General features: G+C 62.9%; 2 protein-coding genes across 3 annotated transcripts in view; both read right to left on the bottom strand.

The window, feature by feature from the left end:
• Positions 1 to 226: 226 nt before the first annotated feature.
• On the bottom strand, positions 227 to 3,180 carry LOC117653539 (carboxypeptidase B-like). The gene is made up of 9 exons (XM_034399281.1): positions 3,104 to 3,180; positions 2,085 to 2,297; positions 1,915 to 2,014; positions 1,414 to 1,833; positions 1,245 to 1,338; positions 1,019 to 1,164; positions 883 to 939; positions 718 to 802; positions 227 to 627 (listed from the first exon to the last, which is right to left on the bottom strand). The coding sequence occupies exons 2-9, from the start codon at positions 2,171 to 2,173 to the stop codon at positions 422 to 424; spliced, it is 1,197 nt and encodes a 398-aa protein (XP_034255172.1). The 5' UTR covers positions 2,174 to 2,297; positions 3,104 to 3,180; the 3' UTR covers positions 227 to 421.
• A 728-nt stretch (positions 3,181 to 3,908) lies between these two features.
• The window catches only part of LOC117653538 (carboxypeptidase B-like), a 59,452-nt gene continuing 36,271 nt past the window's right edge, over positions 3,909 to 27,089 (bottom strand). Inside the window, exons 1-9 of one of the 2 annotated variants that reach the window (XM_034399279.1) lie at positions 9,695 to 9,876; positions 7,274 to 7,483; positions 6,191 to 6,293; positions 5,640 to 5,948; positions 5,427 to 5,517; positions 5,152 to 5,297; positions 5,010 to 5,066; positions 4,757 to 4,841; positions 3,909 to 4,501 (exon numbers count right to left, since the gene is read on the bottom strand). In XM_034399279.1, coding sequence (XP_034255170.1) covers positions 4,212 to 4,501; positions 4,757 to 4,841; positions 5,010 to 5,066; positions 5,152 to 5,297; positions 5,427 to 5,517; positions 5,640 to 5,948; positions 6,191 to 6,293; positions 7,274 to 7,483; positions 9,695 to 9,861 — 1,458 coding nt within the window. In that variant the 5' untranslated portion in view covers positions 9,862 to 9,876 and the 3' untranslated portion in view covers positions 3,909 to 4,211. Of the gene's footprint in view, positions 4,502 to 4,756; positions 4,842 to 5,009; positions 5,067 to 5,151; positions 5,298 to 5,426; positions 5,518 to 5,639; positions 5,949 to 6,190; positions 6,294 to 7,273; positions 7,484 to 9,694; positions 9,877 to 27,089 lie in introns of those variants that run through there. The other variant, XM_034399280.1, reaches the window with a different exon arrangement.

Genomic DNA, 27,089 nt, shown 5'->3' on the forward strand with positions numbered 1-27,089 from the left:
TTTATTCTCCTGACTCCTTCTCAAGCGGAAATCCGTGGTGCAGAGCAGCCCACGCCTCAAACGCCCGTAGCTTCGCTACATGTGTGGACAGACACGGCACTAGAGAAAATGCCTATCAATTCTTGTGCATTTTGACCAAAGATGACAGTAAGGCAGGCAGCGCCGCAAAGGTACACAACCGTTGCGCACTCAACTTTTTAAAAACACAACTAACTTCAAGCGATGGCAGAATTATTTATTAACATAAATACACAGATTGAAATAAATATTAAATATAATTACACTAATTAAATGAGGGAGATAGCACCGTAGGATAGTTCTCCAAATCGCCGCAAAACGGCAGTTCAAAACTTTTTTGAAACTTTTATTAGTAATCGAGGCGCCTATTTGGACTGCTCAGTCTAGCGTGTACGGGTCCAGGTCACTCCTTGTTCTGGCCCTGCTTCATGGCGCCGACGTACTTGGCGAACACGGTGATGAGGTGCATCTGGTGGCGGCCCACCTCGGGGATGTACGAGGCGGGCAGGTCGAAGCCGTGGCCGTTGCCGCCCGGCAGCTCGATGGTGTAGGACAGCGGGATGCCCGCCACACCCTTCGCCCAGTCGTCGCTACCCCCCGCCGCCGCGTCTGCAACGCACAATGCAACGCAAGGCCGTCAATACTCCACGACCGCAAACACGCACCAACCAGTGGTAAACCGACTGGAGGGAAACTTACAGAGCACATTCGTTGAGCTGCCAATGGTGTAGGGTTCACTTCCAGCGGCAACCATCGCAGCGTTGGCCTTTTTCGCCAAAGCATCCTAGGAGAAGACAGAATGCTTAATTCTATAGTCACTGTCGCTACAGTCGTAAAGTATTGCCAAAACGACGCTTTACTTACAAGGGTCTTCCAGTCACTGGGGAGTGTGTTGGTGTAGCCCCAAGGATACAGCAGGAACTGTGGACAAGGGGGGTGGAATTAAGATCATAAATCTGAGGTGAAAAAATGAGGATGAGTCCAGCGGCTTTCCACTCACATTGCCGTAGCTGTGGTACGTGAGGTACATCTTAAGCTGCTCCTTGTTGGCGAGCAGGTAGTCCCGGACCGCGCGGGACTCGGGCTCGGAGAAGGGCTTGCTGCCCGCGTAGGTGAAGGAGCAGGACGACCAGCTGGCGCCCACCTCTGTGGAGGACACGAAGAGAATGAGCATGGCGGATGCCGCGATAGCAATGGGACTTGAAAGGACACGGTCCTCCTCTCACCTCGCCAATGGAAGTCGAAGTTCCTGTTGGCGTCGGCGCCGGCGCAGCCCAGGCCCCACCACGTCTTGGAGCGCGTCTTCCTCCACAGGCGATCCTGCAGCACAACAAGCACACGGTCCTACATCCCGCTCCCGCCGCGCGCGCCTCGCGGTCGCTGGCCCGCACTCACCGTGGTGTGGCAGTACTCGTAGCCGTCGGGGTTCATGAGCGGCAGGATGTGCCAGTCGACGTCGTTGGTGAGCTTGGCGGTGTGCGTGGCGTTCTCCACGAGCTGGTGGATGATGTAGAGCGCGGTGGCGGGCGCGATCCACTCCCGCGCGTGGATGCCCGCGTCGATGAAGATGCCGGGCTTGGCCTTGCCCTTGCGGTTCTTCTTCTTGGCGCGGCCCTCCCGGTCCTGCTCCTGCTTGTCCTGCTTGTCCTTGTCCTCGACGTCGGTGGGGTCGATGTCACCGCCGTCGTCGCCCAGCGTCTTGGACGACGAGATGGTGATGACGCGGAGGTCGCGGCCCTCGCTGGACTTGCCGATGGTCTTGACGGTCACCATCTTGGGGAATCGCTTGGCCAGGTCGTCCAGGAACTCATTGACCTACAGAAGCGGATAGCAACACACTGAGCGATCTGTCGATGAGCGGAAGATCGAGGACTCGCGCGTATTTTGAGCACAGACCTCTTTGTAGCGCAGGTACCGCGGGCTGTCGGAAGTCCCCGGCGCCGACCTGGAGGACACGCCGGGCTGCCCGGTCTTCTTCTCGGCAGGAGACAGCGCCCTGCGTCACCAATTCACCCCAATTATTTTTCACCCTCCTTTTCATCTTCGGTGAGGCCTGCACTCCTTACCTGCCGACGTCGGAGATGAGCACCTTCCAGTCCAGCTGGTGCTCCTCCAGGGCCTTCCGCACGAGGTCGGCGGACCGCGGGTTCACCATGATGTCCCACGGGGTGTTGACTTCACGCGACTTGCTCCAGACGTCCAGGTCGCCGGTCTGGAGGAGCTCGTCCAGGGCGGAGAGCTGCCTCTGGTCGGCGGGCACCACGCGGAACACCTTGTGGCTGCGGGCATGTAACGGTCACAACTTTGACTTGTTTTATTTCGTCGGCCAGAGAAAGTGACATGTATGACGACACCACACTGGGGACTAGGGCGGAGGGAATCCCGCCGGGAAGGGCCTAGCTTAGCCCAACCGGGCGGGGCGGGCCGGCACGGCGGTACCGATCTCGGCTTTTGCTCCACTTTCCCTAATCTGGTGGGTCGCGGCGCGGTCGCCTCACGGCCCTCGCCGCCCTCGCGGACACTCTGGCCGGGGCGTGGCGCCACGGTGAGGCTCGGGCCGCCACTTCGCCCCTTTCTGTGTCGCGGTCACAGTGACGTCACCGGCCGTCGTCCGGGGGACGTCGTCGTGGACGCGGCGGCCAGGAAGCGCGTGAGAGATGCGCATTGCGCTGCAGCTTGCATCGCGCGCACCGAGGTCGCTGGGTACACACTACTCATGCTCGGCATGCAATAATGGAGCGCTGGTTCACATTGCTCTTCCACTAAAAAACGGTAATGAGCGTTTTGCGTTCCCCCGACGATCACCCACATTAAAAAATGTCTGCGCGTCGTGTTTACGTCGGTGCCATTGGCCGTGGCCGTGTCGTGCGCGCCGCCAGTCCGGCTCGGACAATGGTCCAGCTCCGTCGCCGTCCTCGGGGGTGACCGTCAACCGGGAGGCCGAAGACCTGAGCAAGTCGCGACTCTGGCACATGCAGAGCAGGTCACCTAGTCAGCCGACTAGGGCAGAGCACCGCGCCGAAGGCCCACAGCACCCTCGCCGCGAGGCAGGCCTTGCATTGCGACCACCCCTATGGCCACTCACTTGTCGTAGGTGACGATGTCCCCCAGCACGTCCAGCGCGGCGGCGGCGGCGACCGGCACGGCGACCTCCAGCACGGCGGCCAGGGCCAGGCCCAGCACCGCCAGCTCCAGGGCCTTGGCGACGGCCCCCGGGCACCCGTAGCGTGACATGGCCGCGGTCGGACTGGCTGACTCCGTGCCGGCGATGGTGATGGTAGCGTGCCCCCCTGCCCCTGCCCCGGCACTGCGCCCGCCGCGGGGCCCGCACCTCTTATACCGGCACGGCACGGGCCATGGGCAGCCATGGGCCCCGATCCGATGGGCCGGGCAGGGCCGGGCAGGGCCGCGGGGGAGGGGGAGGCGATTTTGGTTACTTTCGGTCCCCGTCAGTACAGCACTGGCGCGGTGCTGCTCTGAAGCTCGGTTTGCATCGTTTATTCAATACATTGGTACGTAGCCGTACGGCTACTGCTCGCGGCGAGAAGGTTCACGGAGGTACAATTTTTCCTAGTGAGCCCCCTCGCCTCGCGGCGTCAACGCCATAGATGTATAGATAGATAGCCAACCAACAACAACGGAGGACACATCGGTGTATTTCAATGAAAACCTTTTTTTTGTAAAGTGTGGAAATGGGTCCCTGTGATCGGCCCACTCCTGTCGCCACTAGTGTGACAGGGCCTCCTGCGACTGCGGTCGAGCGTCGGGCGCGAGACGCCTCTGTTTCTGACTGTCTTTGTGGAAGCTATGGAAGTGAAATCGGTCTGGCGTGCGGCACGGCGCAAGGCACGGCGCAAGGCACGGGAGGAGGTGGAGACTGGCGCCGACGATTCCTCGTTTTCTTTCCTTTTATTTTCAATTACACGCTATTCAATTGTGGCACTCGTTGGCGGGCACTGCGCACCGCGGCGCACTGCGTACCCGTTGGCTGCCACGAGTGCCTGAAACGAACACAGTGATGCTCAGTCTTTTGGCCCGCGGGCGGGGGGACGGGGTGACGTTGCAGCGACAAAGGGAAGAGGGTCTGTCTTTAAGTAGAATCGGCTCGTTGGGTCAGTCTGGGGTGTCTTCGTTTTCCTTCCTGTCTTTCGGTGGCGCGGCGAGCGGCCTTCGGCGAGGGTGGCGGCTCCGCGTCAGAGGCGGCCGAAGGCCCTGGTGGTGGGCGGGGCCTGCGCGCGGCCCTGTTGCGTCCTCCGGGGGAAGGCGCGCGTCTCCACCGTGAGGTTGGGCCCGTTGACGGCGCGCAGCCGCTTCACCTCGCTCGCGAAGGCGCGCAGCCCCTCGAAGCTCTGGCGCGCCACGGCGTCGATGTAGGACGTGGGCAGCTGGAAGCCGAACTTGTAGCCGGGCAGCTCGATGGTGTAGGACAGCGGGATGCCCGCGAAGCCCTTCGCCCAGTCGTCGCTGCCGCCCGCCGCCGCGTCTGAGGGGCAGAGCGAAAGCGGGAGCAATTAGGGGTTTTTCCAGCATTTCCCTTCGCGATGGTGATGCATAATCGGTTTGAAACGGCACTTAATGAAGGACCCGCCCAGCCGCGCGGACCCATATGGCGAAAGGCGCGGGCAGATAAGGGCGCTAGGGCCGCGCTACGGGGACGAGGCGAGGCGGCCTCGATTCGAACAGTGCAGGCCCGCCACGGCCACGCCCCCATGGCCAGACCGCGCCGCCAGTCACTTACAGAGCGTCTGCGTGGACGACCCGATCGTGTAGGGCTCGCTGCCCGCGCGGACCATGGCTTCGTTGGCTTTCATCGCCACCGATTTCTGCAACAAGACAATGAAAATCGTGTTTAGCTGGAGTGGCGTCGCGCTGCGCCCGCGCCGAACGGTGGCGGCAAGCGCGAGCAGCCAGCCACCAGCGCCCGCCGGGTAGGCAGCCCATTCGACGCGCCGCCATGCCGCCGCTACACCGTCAGCGACATCGTCACTCACCAGCGTCTGCCAGTCTTTGGGATTCTCCGCCGTGTAGCCCCACGGGTACAGGATGAACTGGAACAAAGCGCCGTTCTCACTCCACCATCTTCTGGCAGGCCAATCACTTCAAAGAACAAAGTGGCGTGAGAGAGACACTTACGTTGCCGTAAGAATGATAGCTGATGTACAGCTTGATTTTGAGCCGGTTGTCCCACAGGAAGGTCCGGATGTTCTTGGCTTCGATCTCGGAGAACGCGTTCCGGCCCGCGAACGTCTCGCTGCACGGATTCTTGCTGGCACCGACCTCTGCAAAAAAAAAATGACAATCAGTCCCGCAGCTGTGCTGGAATCACCGGGTGCAGAAAAACGGCAACGAAAAACCGTCGCGAAACTGTGTCAGAGACAGGCATCGTTCACTGTGTGCTTGATAATTACCATTCCAGTGAAAATCGAAGTTTCTGTTGGGGTCCGCGCCGTAGCATCCCGGCATGGAGGTGGTGGAGCGCGTTTTTCGCCACATGCGGTCCTGCGGATTTAAAATAACGCAGTTTTAGGCGCTTGGACAGCAAAGTCAAGTGAATCTTGAGTCCATTCTGGTTCGATGGTTCGAGGTTCGAGGGACACCGTGTCCACCGACCGGCAGCTCACCGTGGTGTGCGTGAACTGGTAGCCGTCGGGGTTCGCCACCACCAGGATGTACCAGTCCAGCTGCTCGCGCATGTCGGCGTGCGCCGTCTCGTTCTCGGCGAGCTGCGACAGGGCGAACAGGGCCGTGGCGGGCGCGATCCACTCCCGCGCGTGGATGCCCGCGTCCACCCAGATGGCCGTGTAGTTGCAGTAGGGGCAGTTGCTGACGTGCACCACGAGCATGCGCCGGCCCTCGAAGGTGCGCCCGATGTCGTGCACCTTGACGCGGTTCGGGTGGTTCTCCGCCACCCGCTTGATGTAGTCCTCGATCTGGAACGAGTTGGTTGTCAGCGCGTCGTCCTCGCCGTCCCCCCGCCGGGGACATTAGCATTCCCCGGAAAACCCGAGCCACCCTCGTCAGAGTCCCTTTGGCGGGCAGCCAAGCTGGCAGCCAGGCCGCCAGCCGCGCCGCCAGCCAGTGACGTCCGCGGCGGCGCGCCGTGCCGCCGAGTCTGGCGGCTGTCTGTCCAGGAGGAACGCTCCCTGCTCTCCAGCTCACTCCCATGGCTCACCTCATCGTAGAGGAAGTACCGCTTGTTGTCGATGTAGGCGTCCGCCGCCACCCTGCCGGCCAGCTGGGCCGCCGCCAGCTCTCTGTCCACCACGCCGTTGTGCCTGCAAAACGGGGAGCTTGGCGTTAGCGGGCGAGCCGTCACTCGTGCAGGTCGTGCGTCTGGTGGCGGTGCAGTGGGTCTTCGTGCGCGTGACGCAGCAAACGCACGCCGGCCTCGCAAGCAGAGTGGTCCGACCGGCCGGCCGCCCTGGCGCGCAGCAGGGCTGGCCCTGGGCCGCGCTGCAAGAGGGTTCGGAACTCGGTACTCGGTGCGAGACTGAGGAGGCAAGTGCTGGAAAAACAGATGAGAGGAGGCAGAGCCAGAGGAGTGCGGCAATGCGGCAAGGAAAACCCCGGCCGGCTGCTGGGGCGTCCGCCATGGCGGCGCGGGCTTCGGGCTTCGGGCTCGCAGCGCCGCACCGCTCGCGTCCCGCCGCTGCGACACGCCGCGCGACATGCCGCGCCCCGCCGAGCGCGTCACGGTGGCGGTCTGGCGGTCACGGCCAGGGTCAGTCGCAGCCCCGCAGCCCCACCGGCCGCCGGGCCGTCCTGGAAGGCGTCCTGGAAGGCGTCCTGGAAGGCGTGAGGGACCTGAACGCGCGACGGCATGCTGCATGCATGCGCCCAGGAAGCGGTGTCTTTGCACGTGTTTGCGGTGTAGCGTCGCATGCGCGCCGTCGTGCTGCAGTGCGGCATGCTGGCGGATACCGTCGTGAGCCCGCCGTCCAGGAGGCCGCTCTGGGCAGCGCGGGGAAGGGCAGCGTCGGCGACCTGGACGTGCTCCGCCGGCTGCGCCGCGCTTCCCTCAGGTCGGCGGCCTCGGCCTCCATGGAGCTGGGAACAGACGGCGCACGGCCACGGCCACGGCGAGCCGCTGCATCAGACCTCGTCCACGGCGTGCTTGTCGCGGCAGAGCGGCAGGCCGGCCGCGCGTCCACGGAACCTGGATCGGGAGCAGCAACACAACGCCACCTTCGGCCGAGCCAACCGCCCACGCCCCACGCCCCACCCACGTCGCGGGGAATTCCCAGTGTGTACTCACTGCTGCAGGTCGCTGTGCAGCACCTCCCACTGCAGGCCCAGGCTGTTCATCTGCTGCAGCACGGCGTCGCGGGCCTCGGGCGACACCATGACGTCGGCGGGGGCGCCGACGCGGGGCGGCGTCCACCAGTCGACGCCGGGCCGGCCGTCCAGGCTGAGGAGGCCCGTCACCTGCTCCTGGGTGGCGGGGCTGACGCGCAGCACCGTGAAGCTGCAACAAGGAACACATTTACCTCAACGTGTTTACATGATTCTCTGTGTGCGTTCCCCAAGTCGTGCCAGCGATCGCAGGAATGAGGAAGGGGTCTGGTCTGGTCGCGTTGAGTCCAATGCGTGCAGCGCGCAATCTCTCTCAACACCAATAAATACGGGGTCTGCCGGATGAACGCCGGCTCGAGGGAGCAGCGGCCAAATGCATGACTAACAAATCGCTTTTCCACACATCAACTGGAACAGACCGTCAGACAAACTCATCCAATCACTTTATTTAGCACGCTCACTTTAAACCGGGTGCTTTAGTTCTTTTCTCTGTGTATTTCTTTTTTACGTTTCCCACGCCAGGATAAGTGCTCTGAGCCAGCGTTGGGCGAGTAGTCGCTATTAACCAGCCGGGCCATCCCCACGACGCCAAGCCGAGCGGCACGGCACGGCACGGCGCTCACGCGGCACGTGACGAGACATAGCAGAGGAGAGGCGACTTGCGTGCCCTGCTGTGAAGCGCCAATCTGGCGGCGTCCTTGGAGCCGTGCGCTATGGGCCGCCTGCGAGGTAGGCAGGCCCGCACTAGATGCGTGCTGAGCGGGCTTGCCTATCCTTCGTCTCGCAGGCGCCTTGCAGATAGACAAGCCCGCCGACCACCCGTGCTGAGCGGGCTTGCCTATCCTTTGTCTCGCAGGCGCCTTGCAGATAGACAAGCCCGCCGACCACCCGTGCTGAGCGGGCTTGCCTATCCTTCGTCTCGCAGGCGCCTTGCAAGGTAGACAAGCCCGCCGAACATCCAAGCTGAGCGGGCTTGCCTATCCTCGGTCTTGCAGGCGCTAGTCAAGAGAAACATTGCGTCTGGACACCGGCACTCGGCAATTTCGCGCCAAATTCAAAACTCGGCGTTGCGCGCGGCGTGGATGCAGACCGTCGCTTCGCCGTCCCTCCAGTCTCACCTCGCCGAGAAGATAAAAAGGAAAGAAGACTGCCTCTTGTTGATAAGCTTGGCGGCAAAACGCTGACAAACCGGTTCTATGCCGTCTCCATAATGTTTTGACGGCTGCTCAATGAAAAGAATACTTTTGGCTGGGGACGTCACGGACCGGTTGCCGGCGAGGAAACCCCACGGGGCACGGCGGCCAGGCCATCTTGAGCGCCTTCCAGCCCACTAGCTGCAGCCCGCGCGTCATCGCGAACCCAGAAAAACAGATCGCGTGACGTCACTCGCGGTCAGTGTTTGAACCCTTGACACGGCCGTGCGTCGCCCTTGCCGGTCTTCGGCGACGCTGGCGACGCCCACACCCAGCGGCGGCACGGCGGCCGGCGCGGCGAGTGCGAACACGTACATCCAACGAGCCGCGTTCGCAGTTCGGACCGCTTCCGGGAGCCCACTGGAAATTAATGTACTTTTCCGTCGCCCGGCGCATCGCGCATCGCGCACGCGCTGTGGAGTCCAGAGTGGCGGAGTGGCGCGGACGGGGCGGACTGACAGATGCACGATAGAGAGGCTGCCGTTACTCCCGAGTGAAAAAGCTGCGTCCGTTTTCTGGCGGATGCGCTTCGCGTGGCTTTCCGGGAGTGGAAACACGTGAACAGGCTCCTGTGTGCTCCGCCTTCTCTGACACTGAGCGGAGCGACCTAGGGGCAGGCGCCAGGCGGAGGCAGCGGATAGTGCCAAGGGGAGGGGTATTTTTCGTGTGTCCAATTCGTAACGAGGTGAGGTCATCGTCTGGGCAACCTTGTTGGCCAGGCGGTCCAGGCCGTGCAGGCCGAGGCTGGGGCACGCCGGGGCGGACTAGGGCTCCAGGGCCGCGCCGAGGACGCCGAGGACGGGGCGCGCCGGAAGAGGCAGCAGGTCGAGCATGACGGCGACGCGGCCGGAGGCATCCCGGACACGTCCCGGACAAGCCCGGGACACGGCGTCGGTGCGGAGCTGTATCGCCAGTGATGCGACAACGACACTGGTGCGCGACGAGAAGGGAAGAAAGCATGACCCGTGCCGGGAGCTCCGGCCGCGAACGGGACCGCGTCGGCCACCCTCGACACTCACTCGGGCACAGGTGTCATCTTATCTGAGCGCCTACTAGAGACCGCGTGCACCCCTCAGGCACGAGGCCATCGCAGACAATCATGTCGAACACGATTCGACCGCGAAAGTCATCGACCTCTCGCCTGGCCGAGAGCTCCAAACAGTGCAGCGGCACAGCAGAAGAAGACTTACTTGGAGTAGGATTTGGCGGGGACGGCCTGGCCATCGACCTGGTGGTGCTGCAGCACCAGCAGCAGCCCGGCGAGCCCAAGCAGTGCTGCGTGCACGACGGCGTGCCTGCGCGCTGCGTCCGTGGGGCCCGCGCCGCCCATGGCCTTGCTGGCCGTACCCATGGCCATGCCTGTCGCCGCCGAGCCGGCACCACCATCTGACGCGACGCGGCGGGCGCGGGCCGGCGGGCCGACCCCACCCCGCACGCTGCCGCGCGACCGGGCCGCCAGGCCGAGCCGCCGTCAGAGGCACCGGCCTGGCCCCACCAGCCCGCCAGCCTCAACGGCGTGGACCCGCCAGCTACGCGCTGCCACAGCTGCCGTGCCTGCCGTGCCATTCCGTCTGGCTGTTCGTCTGACCGGCCTGCAGGGCGCCGCGCCGGCGCGGAGACACCACACTGTACCAGCACCTTTGTCGCCAACAACAGTGTGTGCGCGGTCCACGAGTATTTGCCAGCGACGGCGCGCCGCGCAGGACTTCCCTTTCCTTCTCCACGCACCACTGGAAAAACCAGTGCCGCGGTCATTCGTTGAAAACGCCCTCATTTTTCAGCGGCGCTCTGCTAACGAAATTACGGCGGACGCGAGACCATTAAACTCTCGGCAGGAAATGGCGCGCTTCCCATTCGCAGCTCGCAGTCCGCCAAGCGCGGAGATACTCCGCGGCCCGAATCCCGACAGGGAGTATCGCCGCGCGCCGCGGAGTGGAACTACTCCCTGCGGCGAGAGCTGCTATGCGTCGCGCTAGGAAGCCGTTAAGCGCGGAGTATTGACTCTCGCATTAGTCTGCGTCATTCGCAGAGGAAGGCGTATCGTGCATGAGGACGAGGGCAAAATATTTCCCGCTCAGTATTCATGAAAACCTTATTTCAACGCAGTCGCCACGGGAATATTGCAGGGTGGCGATCCGGTCAGGCGACCGGACGCGTTTCATAGATGAGTTGAGCAAAAGCGTGGCAGAGACACTCTGCGCTGATGAAGCACAGCTTAACGGTATGAAATATACGACAGTTTCTTCTTTTCCGTCGCCACTTTCAAACGTGTTGGCGCTGCTTTCGGCGGTGCGGGCCGAAATAGGCTGGCGGAGTGGGCCGAATCTGTGTTCATCCGCGAGGACCAGAGGGACTATGTTACAATGCTAATCTTATGGGACCGAATTTTGCAATGGTAATTATGAAAAAACTACTCAAAAGTTAGCAGTTTAACCATACAATTCGTAAAAGCTGATTTTTTTCGGAACCCACTGACGTAAGATCCTTTTTTACTGATGAATTTCGTCAAAACCGATGTATTATAATTACGATAAACTTCCGATGTTTCGCGGACATGTCACAGTACCTCAATTATAGTGCTCCACTTCATTCTAGAAACGGTTTAGATGCATCATTTTAGAAAAACAATGCGTCATTTCTTTTAAAATCAGTGAAAACCGGGACATTTATAGGTTATGTTGACCGCGCGGAGGGATACGACTCCGACAGCCTATGCAGAGGTTGGGCGGCGCGACGTAGTGCGACGTTCCCTGCCAAGTGCGACGCAAATATGTACAAACCAAATCGCTGCCAAAAGTCAAAATGACGTCACTTCCTCTGCCTGAAAAGCGCGCGAGTCACGACGGCGTGTTCCAGGAAGTGGTCCTAGGCATTCCCTTCTTTTGGCCTGGGCCCCGAGTGCGGCGTGCCCCACCCCTCCCTCCTCGCGCTTAAATACAAATATCCTGGGATATGTGGGACGAACTAGGCGCTGTGGGCCAAGGGTGGACATCGCGTGGAGGAGGGGGTGGAGGGGGTGCCTCTCGCCTCGGAATAGACCACACGATCGGGCAGCTGCGAGGTCAGGAACTGCGCGCCTCGGCGCCGCGCTACTGTCTCCGTGCCGGTCAAGCCGACGCCGCAGTGCTGTTGTAGTGCGTGATCCCGGTGCGTGTCGCGAGCGCCATGCGTGGCGTGTGACGTGAGTGTCGCGACATGGCCGAGCCCACCGGCCGGCCCCCCGTGGCCGCGGGCACCGCGCGCCCCGGCCCCGGCCGCAACAAGAGCTTCCGCAAGGCGAGGGACGCCGCGGAGGAGACGCAGTACCTGGACATGTCGCTGGAGGACGTGCAGAAGTACTTCTCGCCGGAGACGTGGCGCAAGATGACGAGCATGAACCTGCACTCGATGCCCGCCTCCTCGGTGCAGAAGTACTTCGACCCGGTGGCCTGGGAGAAGCTGCAGCGGCTGGGCTGCCTCCGCGGCCGCCCCTCCACGTCGTCGTCATCCTCGTCATCGGCGTCCTCGGACACGGCGGCGCCGTCCTCCGCCGACAACGTGCTGGCGGCCAAGGGCTGCTTCTCGCCGCGCTCCTGGGACGCGCTGACCCGCCTCAACGTGGTGCCCGTGGCGTCGCCGTCGCCGCGGCCCTCCCGGCTCGGCGAGGACGGCCCTGGTGACGACGAGGACGACGACGGCGGCATCCCCGGCTGCGGCGCGGCCGACTACGCCGAGGACAGCATGTCCCTGTCCAGCGCGGTGCGCCTTGACGGCCTCGAGGGTGAGGGCGGCGGCCGCGGAGGCCCGCCCCGGGCGGCCGTCACGGACAGGCTGCGGCAGTACTTCTCCAGCGACCAGTGGAGCAAGCTGGAGGAGCGCGGCGTGCTCGAGAAGGCCCTGCACAGGCTGAGCAGGGAGACGAGTGTGTAGCGCCAGTGCTATTCATTAATGTATTCATATTAAAAGACTGCTTCTCCAAATAAATTGAGTCAATATTTTGTAGCAAATGGAATCAGACTTTATTTATCTTTCATTCAAGAAGTGCAGTGAGTGTGGATGAGATGTGTAGATGGAAGACGTGTCACTGCCGGGTCTGCAGTGGGTCAGCGGCCGAGCCGTGGCCTGGAGGGAGGGGCCGCAGGGGCGACCGGGGCCAGGGATGTCAATACGGCTTTGGCCGAGGCTGGGCGAAGAGCTGGTTAATAATTAGGTATGTGGACGGCCTGTCTCTGGACCACTCGGGACGTTCTAAGCCCAGCAGCCGACGTCACTGACGTCACTACACCACGCTGGCGGCGCGGCGAGGGGTATCGCCGCCGCCGAGACTCTGGTGCGAGGAGTATTCCCGACGCCGCTTCGCCGTTACAGGTGCAAACGAGAGGCACTTCAGACTATCGGAGACAAGAAAACTTTGACAGGTCCCCAGACGAGTCGATTGAAGTAGGTCTCACCCCTCATCCAAGGAGCATGAAAAATCTTGCCCTAGTCCAACTTGCACATCATACTTCTTATTTCCCCTCTGAAAAATTTATTGATTCAGTTTATTGCATACATCACTAAAACGCACGCACATGTGACTAGTAAGTCATTTTCTGTCATCAGATTCTCACTCTCTTTCACATCAGCGTTTATGCAAAAGACCGAAGGACTGCACCGAAAATTCAGCAACAAGAAAAGCGTATTTTATTCAGCAACCAGTTTCGAAAGAAGTAAAAAAACAGTTTTAAAAGTTTGCCGCCGTTTCGGGCGTGGCCGGTGAGGCCGGCGTGGCCGCGGCGACTTGGCTCGGCCTGCCTCCGTCGTCGCAGCGTCCTTTTCATTCCCCGCGGGAGAGACAAAAGACCGGCGACACCTGATCTCTCTCCCCCCCCCTCGCCTTCCTTTCCCCCGGCCGCCGCGTAATTAGAAAAACGCCGGCGTGTCTTATTAGAAAAGTGCTCTCGAGTTCTTACACGGTCGGCGGCTCCCCGTCGGTCGGCCCGTCAGCCCGCCGGCGAGGGAGGCGGCCGGGGCGGCCAGGGCGGCAGCAGCGCGGCGCCTCGCGAGCCGAATCACCAAAAAGGCACATCGCCGCGATCATGATCGTCTTCATCTCCATCGCGCTCGTCGGCCAGCTGGCGCCCGGGGCCACGCCACGGCCAGGCGGCCAGGCACAGCGTGCCGGTAGCGGCGTGGCACGGCGTGGCCGGGTAAATAAATCCCCCTCGCTCAAAATGATATTTCTCGAGGGAGGGACGTTGCCATGTTCCGTGTCCTCCAGGGGCGAATGGAAGGGGGGGGGGTAAACAGCACAGCGCCACAAAGAAGGCTGGACAAGTTGGAATGAGAGTCACGCTCGCGGCAAACTACACAGTATCTCTGTGACGGCGCTGGCGGCGCTAGCGGGCGGTCCCGGTCCCGGCTCCCGCGGCGGCATGGCGCGGCCCCGGTCCGGCCAGCAGCAGCCAGAGATACAGAATAAAGAGCGCCAGGAAGCCAGGAAGTGGCCCGGATTGTTTCCCAACAGCATTTTCGGCTTCCCGCCCTCCGCGTCACGTCCGCGCGGAGTGAGTGCGCACAGACTTACGGACAGACCGACCACCCGCACGGCGTGGAGGCTGGACGGGCCGGCCGGGCTAGCCTCGCGCCGGGCCCGCGACGACGCGACGACGGCGCGGAGGGAGTCCTCCTTGCAAGGGGAGCCTTTGCCGCCGCGGACGGCTCCAAGTGACGGCGTCGTCTTTCTCTCTCTCTCTCCCGGAGACAAAGCCGGTATTTCGCCATTACTGGAATTGAAAAACAAAAAAAGAGGCAACAATGCGGGCGCGGTGCGGCGTGGGCGGTGGCGTGGGCGGCGGGGTTTGCGGGGGTACTTTCCTGCAGGAGCCTCCCGCGGTTCCTCGCGTCGCGGTGCGCCAAGCATGGCAAAGCATGGCGCAGCACAGCGCAATATGCCCCGAGGCTCGGCGACAATGAAAGCCAGGAAAGCTGAAAGCCTGCAGCCTCCCCCTGCGCGTCCCCCTCGAGCCGATGCCGCCCCCACCCCCCGCCGCGCCCCTCCCCGTGCGGTCCCCTAGCCCCGCGGGTGCCGTCCCCAGGCCCCCCTAGGCCCCACATTCAATTACGCCGCCACGTGTCCCAGGAGTCCCCGACCCAGACCACCTTGTCCACCTGAAGGAGCGTCCTCGCGGGGCGGGGCGGGGCGAGGCGGGGCGGGCCGGCAGCGCCATGCCAGCGGGACACGGGACTGGCAGGCGGCCAGGTTTGCCAGGAAGGGAGGACTCCCAGGACTCGGCGCCCCGTCGCGCGTCCATGGCGGCGGCGTCCATGGCGGCAGCGCGGCAGCACTATGAAGGCGCGCCCGGCGCTCGCTGTGCTCGGCGCCTCCAAGCTCTCCTTTGGAACTGGATCCGGTCGCGATCTTTGGCCGCGGAGCCAAGGAGCCAACGAGAGCCCCGGCCGTAGTGAGGGGGGGAGGGGGGGGGACCTTAACGGCGCACTTCCTTTGACGGCGTGCCCCGCATCCCTGTGTGTGACTTTGCGCCCCGCTTTGCGCCCGGCCTACACTGCGTACACGTCGGGCGTGATAGCGTGCGGCTGCCCCCTCCTGCTGACGGTCGACAAGGGCCCCGATAAGGTGGGGTGAGTTGGGGCGGGTGAGGTGAGCACCTGCAGCAGGGGCGACCGCAGGCCGCGCTGGCCGCAGGAACCGTGTGTTGGAGGCGCTGTAGAGCGTGACCGGGCCCTGCTTACACCGCTACGCCTTGCACCGCCTTTACCGATCCAGCTCGGAGACCCTAATCGAAAAGATTATGAAAAACAGAAACAATAAGCTGGGCCGAAAGGCAGGGTCTATTATCCGACACGTCTTGCTCTGACTGGAAAAAGGCGCCGCGCGTCAAACACAGCTGCAGGCGTTCGCATGTTATGACGGCGCGATGGGGCGGGGCGGGGCGGGGCGGGGCGGGGCGGGGCGGGGCGGCACTGGCACCGCGTGGGGCGCCGGATTTCCATTCGGCCATGTGAGATGGAGGCGGCGGTGGAACGATGCCGCGCACAGTGGTCTCGCCGCGTTGTCTTTCTCGCACTCATGAGGGATGCCGTCGAGGAGCGAGAGAGGCAGAGCGCAGCTCGCGCAGCTAGGCAGCATGGCACACATGGCCCCACGTCAGGGAGGCGCCTTGTCACAGCCGTGACAAGATAATCGAAAGAGATTCAGTGACGCGGCGAGGCGGGCGGAGCGGCCAGGAAGGACAGCCCGACGGCCCGGCACGCCCAGCACGCGATGTGCAGCGAGGCCGAGGCGCGGCCGAGGCACGGCACTGGCAAAGTTACCCCGAGCGGAAGTGACCAAGTTGAGGGTTGAGGCGGCGGCGCGCGAAGCCTGGAGCGCGAAGCCTAGCGCCAAACGGGAGCGAGAGTGAGACAGCGCGGACACTGGCGGGTAGGCCGTTGCCGTGCCGACCGGTGGTCCTGCGCCTCTTAGCCGCCCGCACGGAGGGACACTACGGCGCTACGACGCCGTGTAGATGTGTCTCGATACGGCGCCGTGCCGGTGGCCGTGCCGGTGGCCGTGCCGGTGGCCGTGCCGGTGGAGCGCACCTGGCGGCGCGGGGGGGGGGGCGGCAGGAGGCAGGCTTCCGAACAGTACTTTCTGCGCGCTGTCTCTCGCTGTCTCTCTCGCACCCCGCGAGCGCGAGACAGGCAGCGCGGCGAAAGCGCCGTTCGGAGCGAGCCGGGCCGGGCGGGCACCAGGGCGGCACGCAGGGGAGCGTGACGGGGAGTGAAGGCTAAGCAGTGCGAGATGGCTGCCCGTATAATTGCTGAGCACGGCCCCTTCCGCCCCCCCTCCCCCCCGCACGCATACGTCTTGGCCGGGCAGACGGGGCGCGGGGCGGCGCGGGGCGGCGTGAGGCGCGGGGCGGCGTGAGGCGCGATGCGGCGCCCCGATCACGCGAAGGCCTCGTAAATTCGCTGTTAGGGCGGCCAGAAACAATAGGTGGGACGAAGAGGTGGCGTGCCACGCCGCCTCGCCCGGCCCCGCCTTGCCTCAACAACCCTTGCCGGCCGGCCGGCCCGGGGTCCAACTTTCAAGTCCGCCAGGTTGAGCGCCTCGCCCCCCCACCCCCTCACCGCCGGGCCGGGGCGCGCTTCGAGCGGCCGCAAGGAATTCCCCACGCAGCAGTCCGTTAAGAAAATGAAAAGTTTTCAATAAAAAAACAGAAGCGGGAAAAAGTTGACTGCTGGAACGCTTGTCGATATAGGTTGTAAAGGGCGGCGCGTGCCTACCGAGGGCGGCCGGGCCCTTGACTGGGCGGCCGCGCCCTTCGGAGGTATTTCCCGCTAGCCTCGCCACGGCCCTCTGGTCTCTCTGAGCCCTAGCCGCCCCGCCCTGCCACGGCGAGCTCAAAGTCGGAGATTCGCTTCGCCGAATTCCAGGGCCGCTCATTACGAAAGAATGTCTGCACCTGCCGGGCCCAGGCGCGTTCCCTCACCGGCAGCAGGCGGGCAGGCAGGCAGGCACCCCGTATGGAGACCGGGCCGGGCGCGGTGCGGCAGCGCGGCTCTGGGAGGCGCTGCGCGGCGCTGCGGATCCCCAAGTTGGTCGTAACTATTTCTGATGGTTCTGTTCTGGTGCTCCGCGCGGCTACACGCGGCGCGCCTCGCGGGTGGGACTTGACTTGCTCAATATTCACAACCGCCCGCCGCCGCCAGCCCCGCCCCAACCACCCCGCCCCGCGCCGCGCCGCCACAGCCGCTCCGCGGTACAGCGAGCGCGCATTGAGACCCGACCGGATTGCCGCCGCCAAAGCTACACCGTACAGCGTGTTTGCTCTCCTCACTCTCCTCCCTCGCTTTCGCTCTCTCTCTGGCTCTGTCTCTCCTCCTCGCTTTCGCTCTCCCTCTCTCCCTCTTTCTCTCCGGCAGGTGCGAGACTCTCCTTTTTCCGGGAGTTGTTCATTTCTCCTACCTAAATGTTCGCCTACCTGTCTATTTCGCCTACCTATATTTCGCCTACCTAATAAAAATATTGAATAAAAATATTCAATAAGATATTGCCATTTTTCGCCTCCCTATAGTTCGCCTACCTAATAAAAAAAATTAAATAAAAATATTCAACAAAAAAAACGAAAAAATCGGCGGCTTAAAGTGGCAATACGAAAGTCTCAAGGAGACCCGCCGATCAGCTTCGGTGTTCTTATGGGAACCGGGCCTTCATCCGACGCTCCCTGCCGCGCAATTCGACAGATTAGTGGGTTCGTATTAGGCTGGCCCACCCGAAGTGCGCGCGGTTTCTGTGGTACAGTGAGAGTCCAGATTCAGAGGCCTTACCTCAGAGGGGTCACATTGGGTATTTGAACCCGCGACCCCGAGTGCCGAGTCTAGTCAACTCCTCTACCCTGACCGCTCAGCCACCGAACCAGCTTGTCGGCGGCGATGTCGCAACTCGTCTTGAGCTGCCGTTCGAGAAATCTGGTCCCGAAAAAATGGTACTTTGAGCGGTCTCGAACCCGGGACCTGCTGCTTCCCACATCATGCTCTTAACCACTGAGCCACCGGGACGCCATGGCACCCGCCCTGCCTGCGCTGGTACTCAATCTTCTCTGGATATACCTCCCGAAGCAATTGGTCGCCGAAAAAATTGTGTATACTACCGGTCCCGAACCCGGGACCTGCTGCTTCCCACATCATGCTCTTAACCACTGAGCCACCGGGACGCCATGGCACCCGCCCTGCCTGCGCTGGTACTCAATCTTCTCTGGATATACCTCCCCGAGCAATTGGTCGCCGAAAAAATTGTGTATACTACCGGTCCCGAACCCGGGACCTGCCGCTTCCCACATCATGCTCTTAACCGCTGAGCCACCGGGACGCCATGGCACCCGCCTTGCCAGCGCTGGTACTCAATCCTCTCCGAATAAACCTCGTCAAGAAGTCGGTTGCCTCTGCCGAAAAATATGGTCATGGTACTAGTCTCGAACCCGAGACCTGCCAGTCAGGAACGCAGCACTCTAACCACAGCGCTACTTGGTTGCTACGCACAGCGCTCACCCCATCGCCGAAGTTATTATTTGTCCAGCATCAAGCAAGATGGGTGGCTATTGAAGTTTGGCGCTAGGTTAGTGGCGCGCATAGCAACCTGGTAGCGCCGTGGTTAGAGTGCTGCGTTCCTGACTGGCAGGTCTCGGGTTCGAGGCTAGTGCCATGAGCATAATTTTCGGCAGAGGCAACCGACTTCTTGACGAGGTCTATCCAGAGAGGAATAAGTACCAGCGCTGGCAAGGCGGGTGCCATGGCGTCCCGGTGGCTCAGCGGTTAATTGCATGATGTGGGAAGCGGCAGGTCCCGGGTTCGGGACCGGTAGTATACACAATTTTTTCGGCGACCAATTGCTTGGGGAGGTATATCCAGAGAAGATTGAGTACCAGCGCAGGCAGGGCGGGTGCCATGGCGTCCCGGTGGCTCAGTGGTTAAGAGCATGATGTGGGAAGCAGCAGGTCCCGGGTTCGGGACCGGTAGTATACACAATTTTTTCGGCGACCAATTGCTTGGGGAGGTATATCCAGAGAAGATTGAGTACCAGCGCAGGCAGGGCGGGTGCCATGGCGTCCCGGTGGCTCAGTGGTTAAGAGCATGATGTGGGAAGCAGCAGGTCCCGGGTTCGAGACCGCTCAAAGTACCATTTTTTCGGGACCAGATTTCTCGAACGGCAGCTCAAGAGGAGTTGCGACATCGCCGCTGACAAGCTGGTTCGGTGGCTGAGCGGTCAGGGTAGAGGAGTTGACTAGACTCGGCACTCGGGGTCGCGGGTTCAAATACCCAATGTGACCCCTCTGAGGTAAGGCCTCTGAATCTGGACTCTCACTGTACCACAGAAACCGCGCGCACTTCGGGTGGGCCAGCCTAATACGAACCCACTAATCTGTCGAATTGCGCGGCAGGGAGCGTCGGATGAAGGCCCGGTTCCCATAAGAACACCGAAGCTGATCGGCGGGTCTCCTTGAGACTTTCGTATTGCCACTTTAAGCCGCCGATTTTTTCGTTTTTTTTGTTGAATATTTTTATTTAATTTTTTTTATTAGGTAGGCGAACTATAGGGAGGCGAAAAATGGCAATATCTTATTGAATATTTTTATTCAATATTTTTATTAGGTAGGCGAAATATAGGTAGGCGAAATAGACAGGTAGGCGAACATTTAGGTAGGAGAAATGATATAGACTCCTTTTTCCCGGCCCCCAGAGTTGTTTTTGGAAATTGCAAGGGTCGGTTCCGCTCCCTTGCCTCCTTCTGGCGTGCCTCTCCCCTGCAGGGCTGCCGGGCCTGTAAGAGAGAGAGAGAGAGAGAGAGAGAGAGAGAGAGAGAGAGAGAGAGAGAGAGAGAGAGAGAGAGAGAGAGAGAGAGAGAGAGAGAGAGGGCCGCGCGGTGTGTTCGCTAACGGCGTGGCCATCCGTCAGGTGGGCGGCGGGGAAGAGAGAGAGGGGAGGGGGAGGAGGGAGGGGAAAGTTAGTCGACCCACCCCCGTGTTTAGCGGCGGGGGGCCTCCCCCCTCCCCCTCCCCGCTCGGGATGACCTGCGGCCCGCGGCTACTTGGGCGATACTATCTCAGGGATAAATAGGTGTACAGTGCCTACAGTGCACCGCGATGGAGAACAAACCGCGCCCTCTCCAACCCGCACCCGCCCCACTGCAGCGCCTCGCTCGCCGCCGTGTTGTCGGGTACACTGCGAAGCGATTCCCGCCGGTTGTTTCGACCATCAGCGCTGTAGCGGTCCGCAGTGCACATCGGTCCGCGCGCGAGCCGCGTGCGCGACACAAAAGGGTCTGACCCGCAGCACCGGGCCGGACCCCTATAAAGGCCGGCGTCCATCACACTGTCGTGCGAGGAATCTTTACCGCCCGCGTGCCGCGTGTCGCGTGCGAGGCGAGAGGCTACTCCTCCGACGTTGAATGCATCTCGTGCGCCCTGGCCCTGGCGTGCCCCACCCTTATCCCTTGCCGAAGCGGCGAAGCCTCTCCGGAAACAAAAACAAAAACACGAGCGAGCCGCAGGGCTATCGGGTTCTACTCCTCCTCCTCCTCCTTCTTCATCTGCCTCTTCATCTTCATCTTCTCCCCCGCGCACGTCGCCTCCCTCTCCAATTAATTCCCCCGCAGCCATTTTGGATATCGGCCACATCGGGCTAAATTCGGCCAGCGGCAGTCACCCTGGTCCGGGGGCGGCGGGGGCGGCGCTGTGCCCGGTCCAACGCGGCCGGTGCGGAACCGTTCCCAACACCTGTGGTCTCGGCCCTGGCCGAGGCCCTGGCCTGCCCCGGCCACCCCCACCCCCGATGCCGCCAGCCCCCCGATCAGGCCGTGGTTGTTTTTATTCCCGATCCTTTTGAAGTTGACCCTGGCCGCCTGGCCGTCACAGCCCAGAGCGGCCAGATTTTTCTGCCCGCCTGCCCGGCGCGCTCCACTAAGCCGACCCGGAGGCCAGACAGGCCGGAGGGGTAAAATGGGCCGATGCGGCCGCGCCCTCGCCGTGCCTTCGGCCCCTTCGGCCCCTTCGGCCTCGGGCGGAGCGAGTCCGATCGGGCGGGGCGCGGCGCCGCAGCGACGACGGTGGTCCCGCGAATGAGATGCAAAACGTGACAAAGTGTAATTAGACCTGACGAGGCGGCGGGGCGCGGCGAGGCGGCGCAAGGGCGTAAAGGGAGTCTGCGGGCCGAGGCCGCGACGCACAGGACTCGCCTCGTCCGTCCTCGTCGCTCTCAATTCCAAGATGAAAGGGTCGGGCGGGGCGGGGTGACGGTATCATCGTCCTCGTTCTTGCCGGCGTTCTTTTCGCCCGTGAGGGGTAGCGGTCCCGGCCACCCGCGCCGCCGCGGACCTAAGCGCTTTCCGAAAACCGAAAAGCCATGCATACGAGGTGCTTTGCTTTACCTCATAAATTGTGCCCCGCGGTCGGGGTGCGGCCCGATCTGTGCCAGATCTGTGTTTCTGAAGCGCGGCGGGCGAGGCCAGGCGCGGCGCGGCGGGGTGCACCGACTTCTGCCAATACGTCAGTTTCGCGCAGGCGCTCCTCCCCTCCCCCTCTGCGGCCCCAGCCCGCAGCCCGCAGCCCGGCCATGTATAAATCTTATTGTTGGTCGTCTCGTCTTTGGCCCGCTCCTGTTACGCCGCTCGCGGGCTTGCCAGGCCGCCAGGCGTGCCTCGCGGCCCTAAATAAATATCCCCATACTCGGAGGGCACACTGCCGGGCTCGGCCGGGCACTGCGACTGCGGTCGCCTAAGCTCGATCATAAAATATGGAAATGCACGGCGCGGCTGCGCGGCCAGGGACGCGATAGGAGAGGCGGCGGAGTGGACGGGCGGGACGCGCCCTGCGTCGCTCTGTCCCTCTCGCACCCACGGTGCGCGCCGCTGATGTGCGAGGGAGACAGAGCGCTCCGAATCGGCCCGTGGTGCCATCCGCTTTGCCTCAAAGACCGTCGTGGGGAGATACAGGGCGCCGGGCCGTGCCGGGCCGGGCTGGTGGATTTGCATGGCGTTTGTGTTTGGGCCGTGGTTCGTGATGTAGTGGAGGCCGCGCAGCCTGGACAGGGCAGGCCCTCGTCCTGGCCTCGTCCTGGCCACTCAGCCTGCCGCGCCGCCGACCCGACCCGTCGCGCGCGCCGGTGCATTGGGTTGCCTAACCCGCCGGCTGCAGGCGGTCGCCGCGTCGCCGCCAGACCCGCACCGCAGCACCGCTGTCGACGGCCCGGCCTCGCCCCTCGCCGCCTTGGAGTGGAGCGCGCCGAACGGAACCACCGCCCGGCTTCCCTTCCCGACGGGGTTCCATGGAACGCAGCGCGTTAAGAGCAAGAGAAACCAAGAGAGTCGCTGGTTGAAATCCGGCGCTCTCCCCAGGTTGGCCGCAGAGCTCTCAAAATCGCTGTTGTAGACCGACCGACGAGGCCGAGACAGCGGTCTCTGGCCTCTGGCACAGGCCGCAGCGCCCAGCTCGGTCGCGGCCTCAGAGGCCGACCGAGGCGGTCTCCGTGCGGCCTGCAGAGGCCGCGGCGCGGCCTGCACAGACCGCCTGCTAGTTGGCCAATCAGATTTGCGTACATCGCCGGAGCTGCCGGGACAACCCAGCGAGGTGGCGCCCTCAGACTGAGCGGTCAGTTCCGGCACTGCACGCCCTGCCGGCTGGCGGTCTGCAGAGACCGCGCCGCGGCCTCGGCGGTCGGTCTCGGAGGCGATTTTTGAGAGCTCTGGTTGGCCGCCGTTCCCTTTTGCAGTGGGGCGAAGGCGAAGGACGACCAAATCCCCCTGTAGAGCAGGGACCTGCGGCGGCGATACTGTCCGACTGACACGCCACGGCACAGCGCGGTGCGGGCCGCAGCAGTGACAACCCGGAGCCACAAATCACCCGTGATGCAGAGTGATCCGATTTCGAATCGCCCTCGTCGGATACACATGTACCGCACACAATTCTCCATTCAGAGCGAGGCGGCGTGGCGTCGCCGGGGCATGCATTATGTATAGAGCGCGTACCTACAGGGCACTGCAGCTGCCGCGCTGTCTCTCTCGCGCCCTTGCGGGACGCCTCTCGAGTGCGAGAGAGACACGGCGACGGGGCGGCCGTTCGGACTCGCCCTGCAGGTCGGAGAGCACCCCGCCCCACTGCTTTGTGGCCCGGCCGGCTACATGTGAGCAGGCCGAGCAGGAGCAGGGCAAGTCGGCCTCTGCCCGGTCCCAGTCCGTGTTCAGTCCGCCGCTCGGACGGGCAGACAAGGACAGAAGGACAGCACGGACACGGGTCAAACCACACCTCAATTAGCCGAGGGCCGATCTGTCGGGGCGTGCTGGCGGGGCGGGGTGGGGCGGGGCGGTGGTCATCGGCCCGGCGGGACCCACTCGAGGCAATGGTCTCGCAGACACGATACACCCTGCCCCGGGAATGCGGTATCGGGGTCCGTTTACGGGCAGCCGTTACACCAGGCTCTCTCTCTCTCTCTCTCTCTCTCCCCCACGGGGCACCCCGGGAGAGCGAGAGAGACGGAAGTCGGCAGGCAGCGGCGTCATGCAGTGTCCATCCGCCCCACTGGCATGCGCGTGCACACTGTCAGCGACACGAGTGAAGCCAGCCGCGGCAGCGATGCAGCGATGCAGCGCGGTACGGATCTCCAATTCTATCAAGCGTATTAAAAATTCCATTATGGCGAGGAGGGCGAGGCGCGAGGCGGCCCGGGCCTCGGCCGGGGCCCTGGGGTAGCCTTTGTACTAAGGGTGTTTGCCTTCCATTCAAGTTGCCCCCTGCCGCCCGCCGCCCGCCGACACATACAAGAAAGTTTCTCAACTCGGCCTGGAAGAAAGGGCGAGTTAAAGACCTGGCCCACCCGCCGGCCCGGAGCTCCAAGCACAATGCCTTCAGCAACGTGATCCTCCCATTGCGAGTACAGTGCACAACGCCCCTGGCGGCAAGCGAGTGAGCCAATGGACAGCGATTGACTGATTAATTCCAAGTCCTTGCTGTCTCTCTCGCACTCCTACGGGACGAGCCACGAAAGCACGGAGTTTACTGTCAACTCCGTCGAGAAAGAGAGACAGAGCCCATCGGATCCTGGCTTGTATCTTGTCGGACCACGCACCGAGGTTGGCAACATTCCGCCTCTGTTCATAAGTTGGCCCTACTGCTGTTTCGGCGCGCTCGGCCCCCATTCCCCCCCATTCGCACACAGGCCGCGCGCCGCGCGCAGCCGTCTGAGTTATACCCCCTTTAAAAGAAATTAAGAAATGCGGGGCGTGAGGGTGAAACGGAGCAGCCCTGCCAGCCAGCGCGGCCGGAAGTCACGTACGAGGCCGCTGCTGGGAGGGAATTCGAACCTCAGTCCTCGCGGGTACTTGAGGTCGGCGTCGGCAGCTACCCCAAAGTCGCCGAGGTCTTTTGAATGTCACCAGAAAAAAAGAGGAAACTGACGAGTTTTCTGCCGAGGTTTCCGAGGCTGTTATTTTCCACTGGAGCGATCCGGTTAGCTCGGCAACTCCCCGGGGCGGGGCACTGCCACTGCACTGCGAGCAAGCCCACTGCAAGCAGCCGGACGCGGCCGAAGGGCTGAGGGCTTGGCCGACGGCAGGGCCCACGGCAGGGCGAGGACGGGGCGGTCGTGCGCCGATTGCGCTTGTCTAGGGATTCCCTCGAATGAAGAGAAGAGGCCGGGAATGGAGGAGGTGGGCGATCGCTCGGCTTTGCTCGCAATTAGGCGAGATGCCTCGGCCTGCCTGGTGGAGCTGGTGGAGTGCCGCGGCATGGTGGCCGTCGCCGAGGACGCCAAGGACGCCGATGAGGATGATGGCACCGCAATATGGCTGTCGGCCCTTTCTCCATTGTGGACCACGGACATTGCGCCAAGGGAGGCGCCGACGTGGCGCCAGGCGACGCCACCCCACCCCGCCCCGCCCCGCCCCACCCCGCCCCGCCCCGCCCCGCCCCGCCCCGCCACGCGCAGGAAGCCCCCGCTGTGCCTTGCTGCACGTCTCCATGGGGCGCACCACGACCTCGGGCCGTCCCCGTCCCGTTCGCCTCGGCCACCCCTCGGCTCCCCGCCTTGCCCGCTGTCCGGGCCGGCCGCGCGCTGGCGGCCGAAGTGGCCGTGAAGAGGCCGAACCCTCTCTCCTTCTTGGCGAATGTGACGCCGGGGCGCGCAGCGCGCAGTGCTGTGGCGGCTCACATAATAAGCACGTTCATTTGCATATTTAAATCGCGGATGGTGTCGGGCCGTGCCGTGCCGCGTGCGCGCCAGCGTGTGGGGCACGGCCAACCGCTTCACCGCAGTGTGTGTGTGTGTGGTCGTGTGTGGTCGTGAGGGAGGGGGGGGGCGTCCCCGAAACGCGTCGCACCGGGTTGGGCCACTGCGGGGGTGTGACCCGCGTGGAGTCACTCGATGGCCCACCTGCTGACATACTCTGGAAAATAAACTCTGTGTGTGTGTGTGAGTGTGCGCGCACGCGTCAGCGCACGCCAATTACCACGAGCCACAAAACACGCCAATCACCGAGAACCACAGACCACACGCCAATCCCACCCAAACATCCACCGAACACACGTCCATTTTAATTCGGCTGCGGAAGCGAAGCAGGGCAGTGAGCTAAGTCGGCCCGAACTGAATGGAGTGAAACGGTTTGACAGTGTGCCTTAATTGGTCCGCTGCCATCGTGTTTGCGTGGCGAATTTCGGCTGCAGCGGTATGAATTTGTATGTTTGCGCGTGTGTGTGCGTGAGTGTGCGTGTGTGTGTGTGTGTGCCGCGCATATGCGCGACAGGTTATTGGCGCCAGGAACGAAACGCACGCACCACCAGTGACAGCCCAGCCGCGGCCCCCAGCGCCCCCGGCACCGCCGACACCACCAGCACCGCCACGTCCAGCGCCGCCAAATGCACACATACATCAATTTCACTCTCCGGGTAAATGACGCAGGGAAACGCCCGGGCCAGGAAGCACTTTCCCCCTTTTTCAATCATTTTGAGCTGCCAATCCACACTGCGCCGGTGAGGACGGGGAGGCCGGGGACGAGGACGACGAGGACGTCGCCTTCCCCAGAGGTGCCCGCTACGGCCCCGCAGGGAGTGGCGGGGCGCGGCAGGGCGGGGGTCACCGCGGCCGGGGTCAGCAGCAGGAAGCAGGGCGGCAGGGCGGCGAGGCAGCGCAGGGCCTCTGGGAGGTCCACGGCCACGGCGATAAAAATGCATTAGAGAGATGGCAATATCGTATACACGCCGAGAACGAATAAAAGTGATATGAAAAATGGGAGCCCGACCGCTGTGCGGTGCTGCGCGGTGCGGCGCTGCGCCGCGGCGGTGGCCAAGATAAATGGATTAAAGTCCGCGTCGTCGCTCAGCGAAAAAAAAAGAACAGCCGGGTGAAAAAAGGAGAAAACCGGAATAAGCGAAAAGCCTTTCGCGCCTCTTTCGGGGCGGGACACGCCGAGTCATGCAACGCAGTGCAGTCGCTCTGTCTCGCTCTGTCTCGCTCGCACTCACGGGGCGCCTCGGCGGCCTCGACCCCCGAGCGGGGCCGGACTGCTGGAGCGGGGCGCGCGTCAGTCAGACCCGGACCGGGCCGGGCCCTCGGCCTGGACGGTCGGTGTGTTTGGACACAGTCGAACTCACGCACATGCTGCGGGCTCATTCAGCGAACGCAAACAGGTTGCGATATTAAACTTCGGTCGAGCGGAGTTTAATGCGAAGCATCCCCCACACAGTGCGAAAAGAGGGAGGGGCGCGCAGTGTTTGCACAGACGGCCAATGGGGTTATTAGGCCCACTGGGATCGACGTGCCGCACCGACAGACGATACACGGATTTTTGATAAACGGTGCGCTTAATTAAAGCAACGAGACTGCAGCGAATGGGCTCGGAAAACGCGTGTCCATCCGACGCGAAACGGGCGAGTTTTCGGAGCGAAGATTAACCGGCGAGGCGCTAGTCACAGAGATGATGAGGCGGGCCGGCTTAGGCTCGAGTCCGGCACACTGTAACTTTGCCGTGCTGCGTGGGCCCAGTGTGCTGTGTGCTTTGCCCCGCGTTAGCCTGAAAGCGCTGTATACGGTGGCGCTTCTCTCCCGTTGTTCTTGCCTCTTTTTAAATGCGCTCCACTG

The sequence above is a fragment of the Thrips palmi genome, unplaced genomic scaffold, assembly GCF_012932325.1.
Source record: "Thrips palmi isolate BJ-2018 unplaced genomic scaffold, TpBJ-2018v1 HiC_scaffold_8, whole genome shotgun sequence".
Classification (NCBI taxonomy): Eukaryota; Metazoa; Arthropoda; class Insecta; order Thysanoptera; family Thripidae; genus Thrips; species Thrips palmi.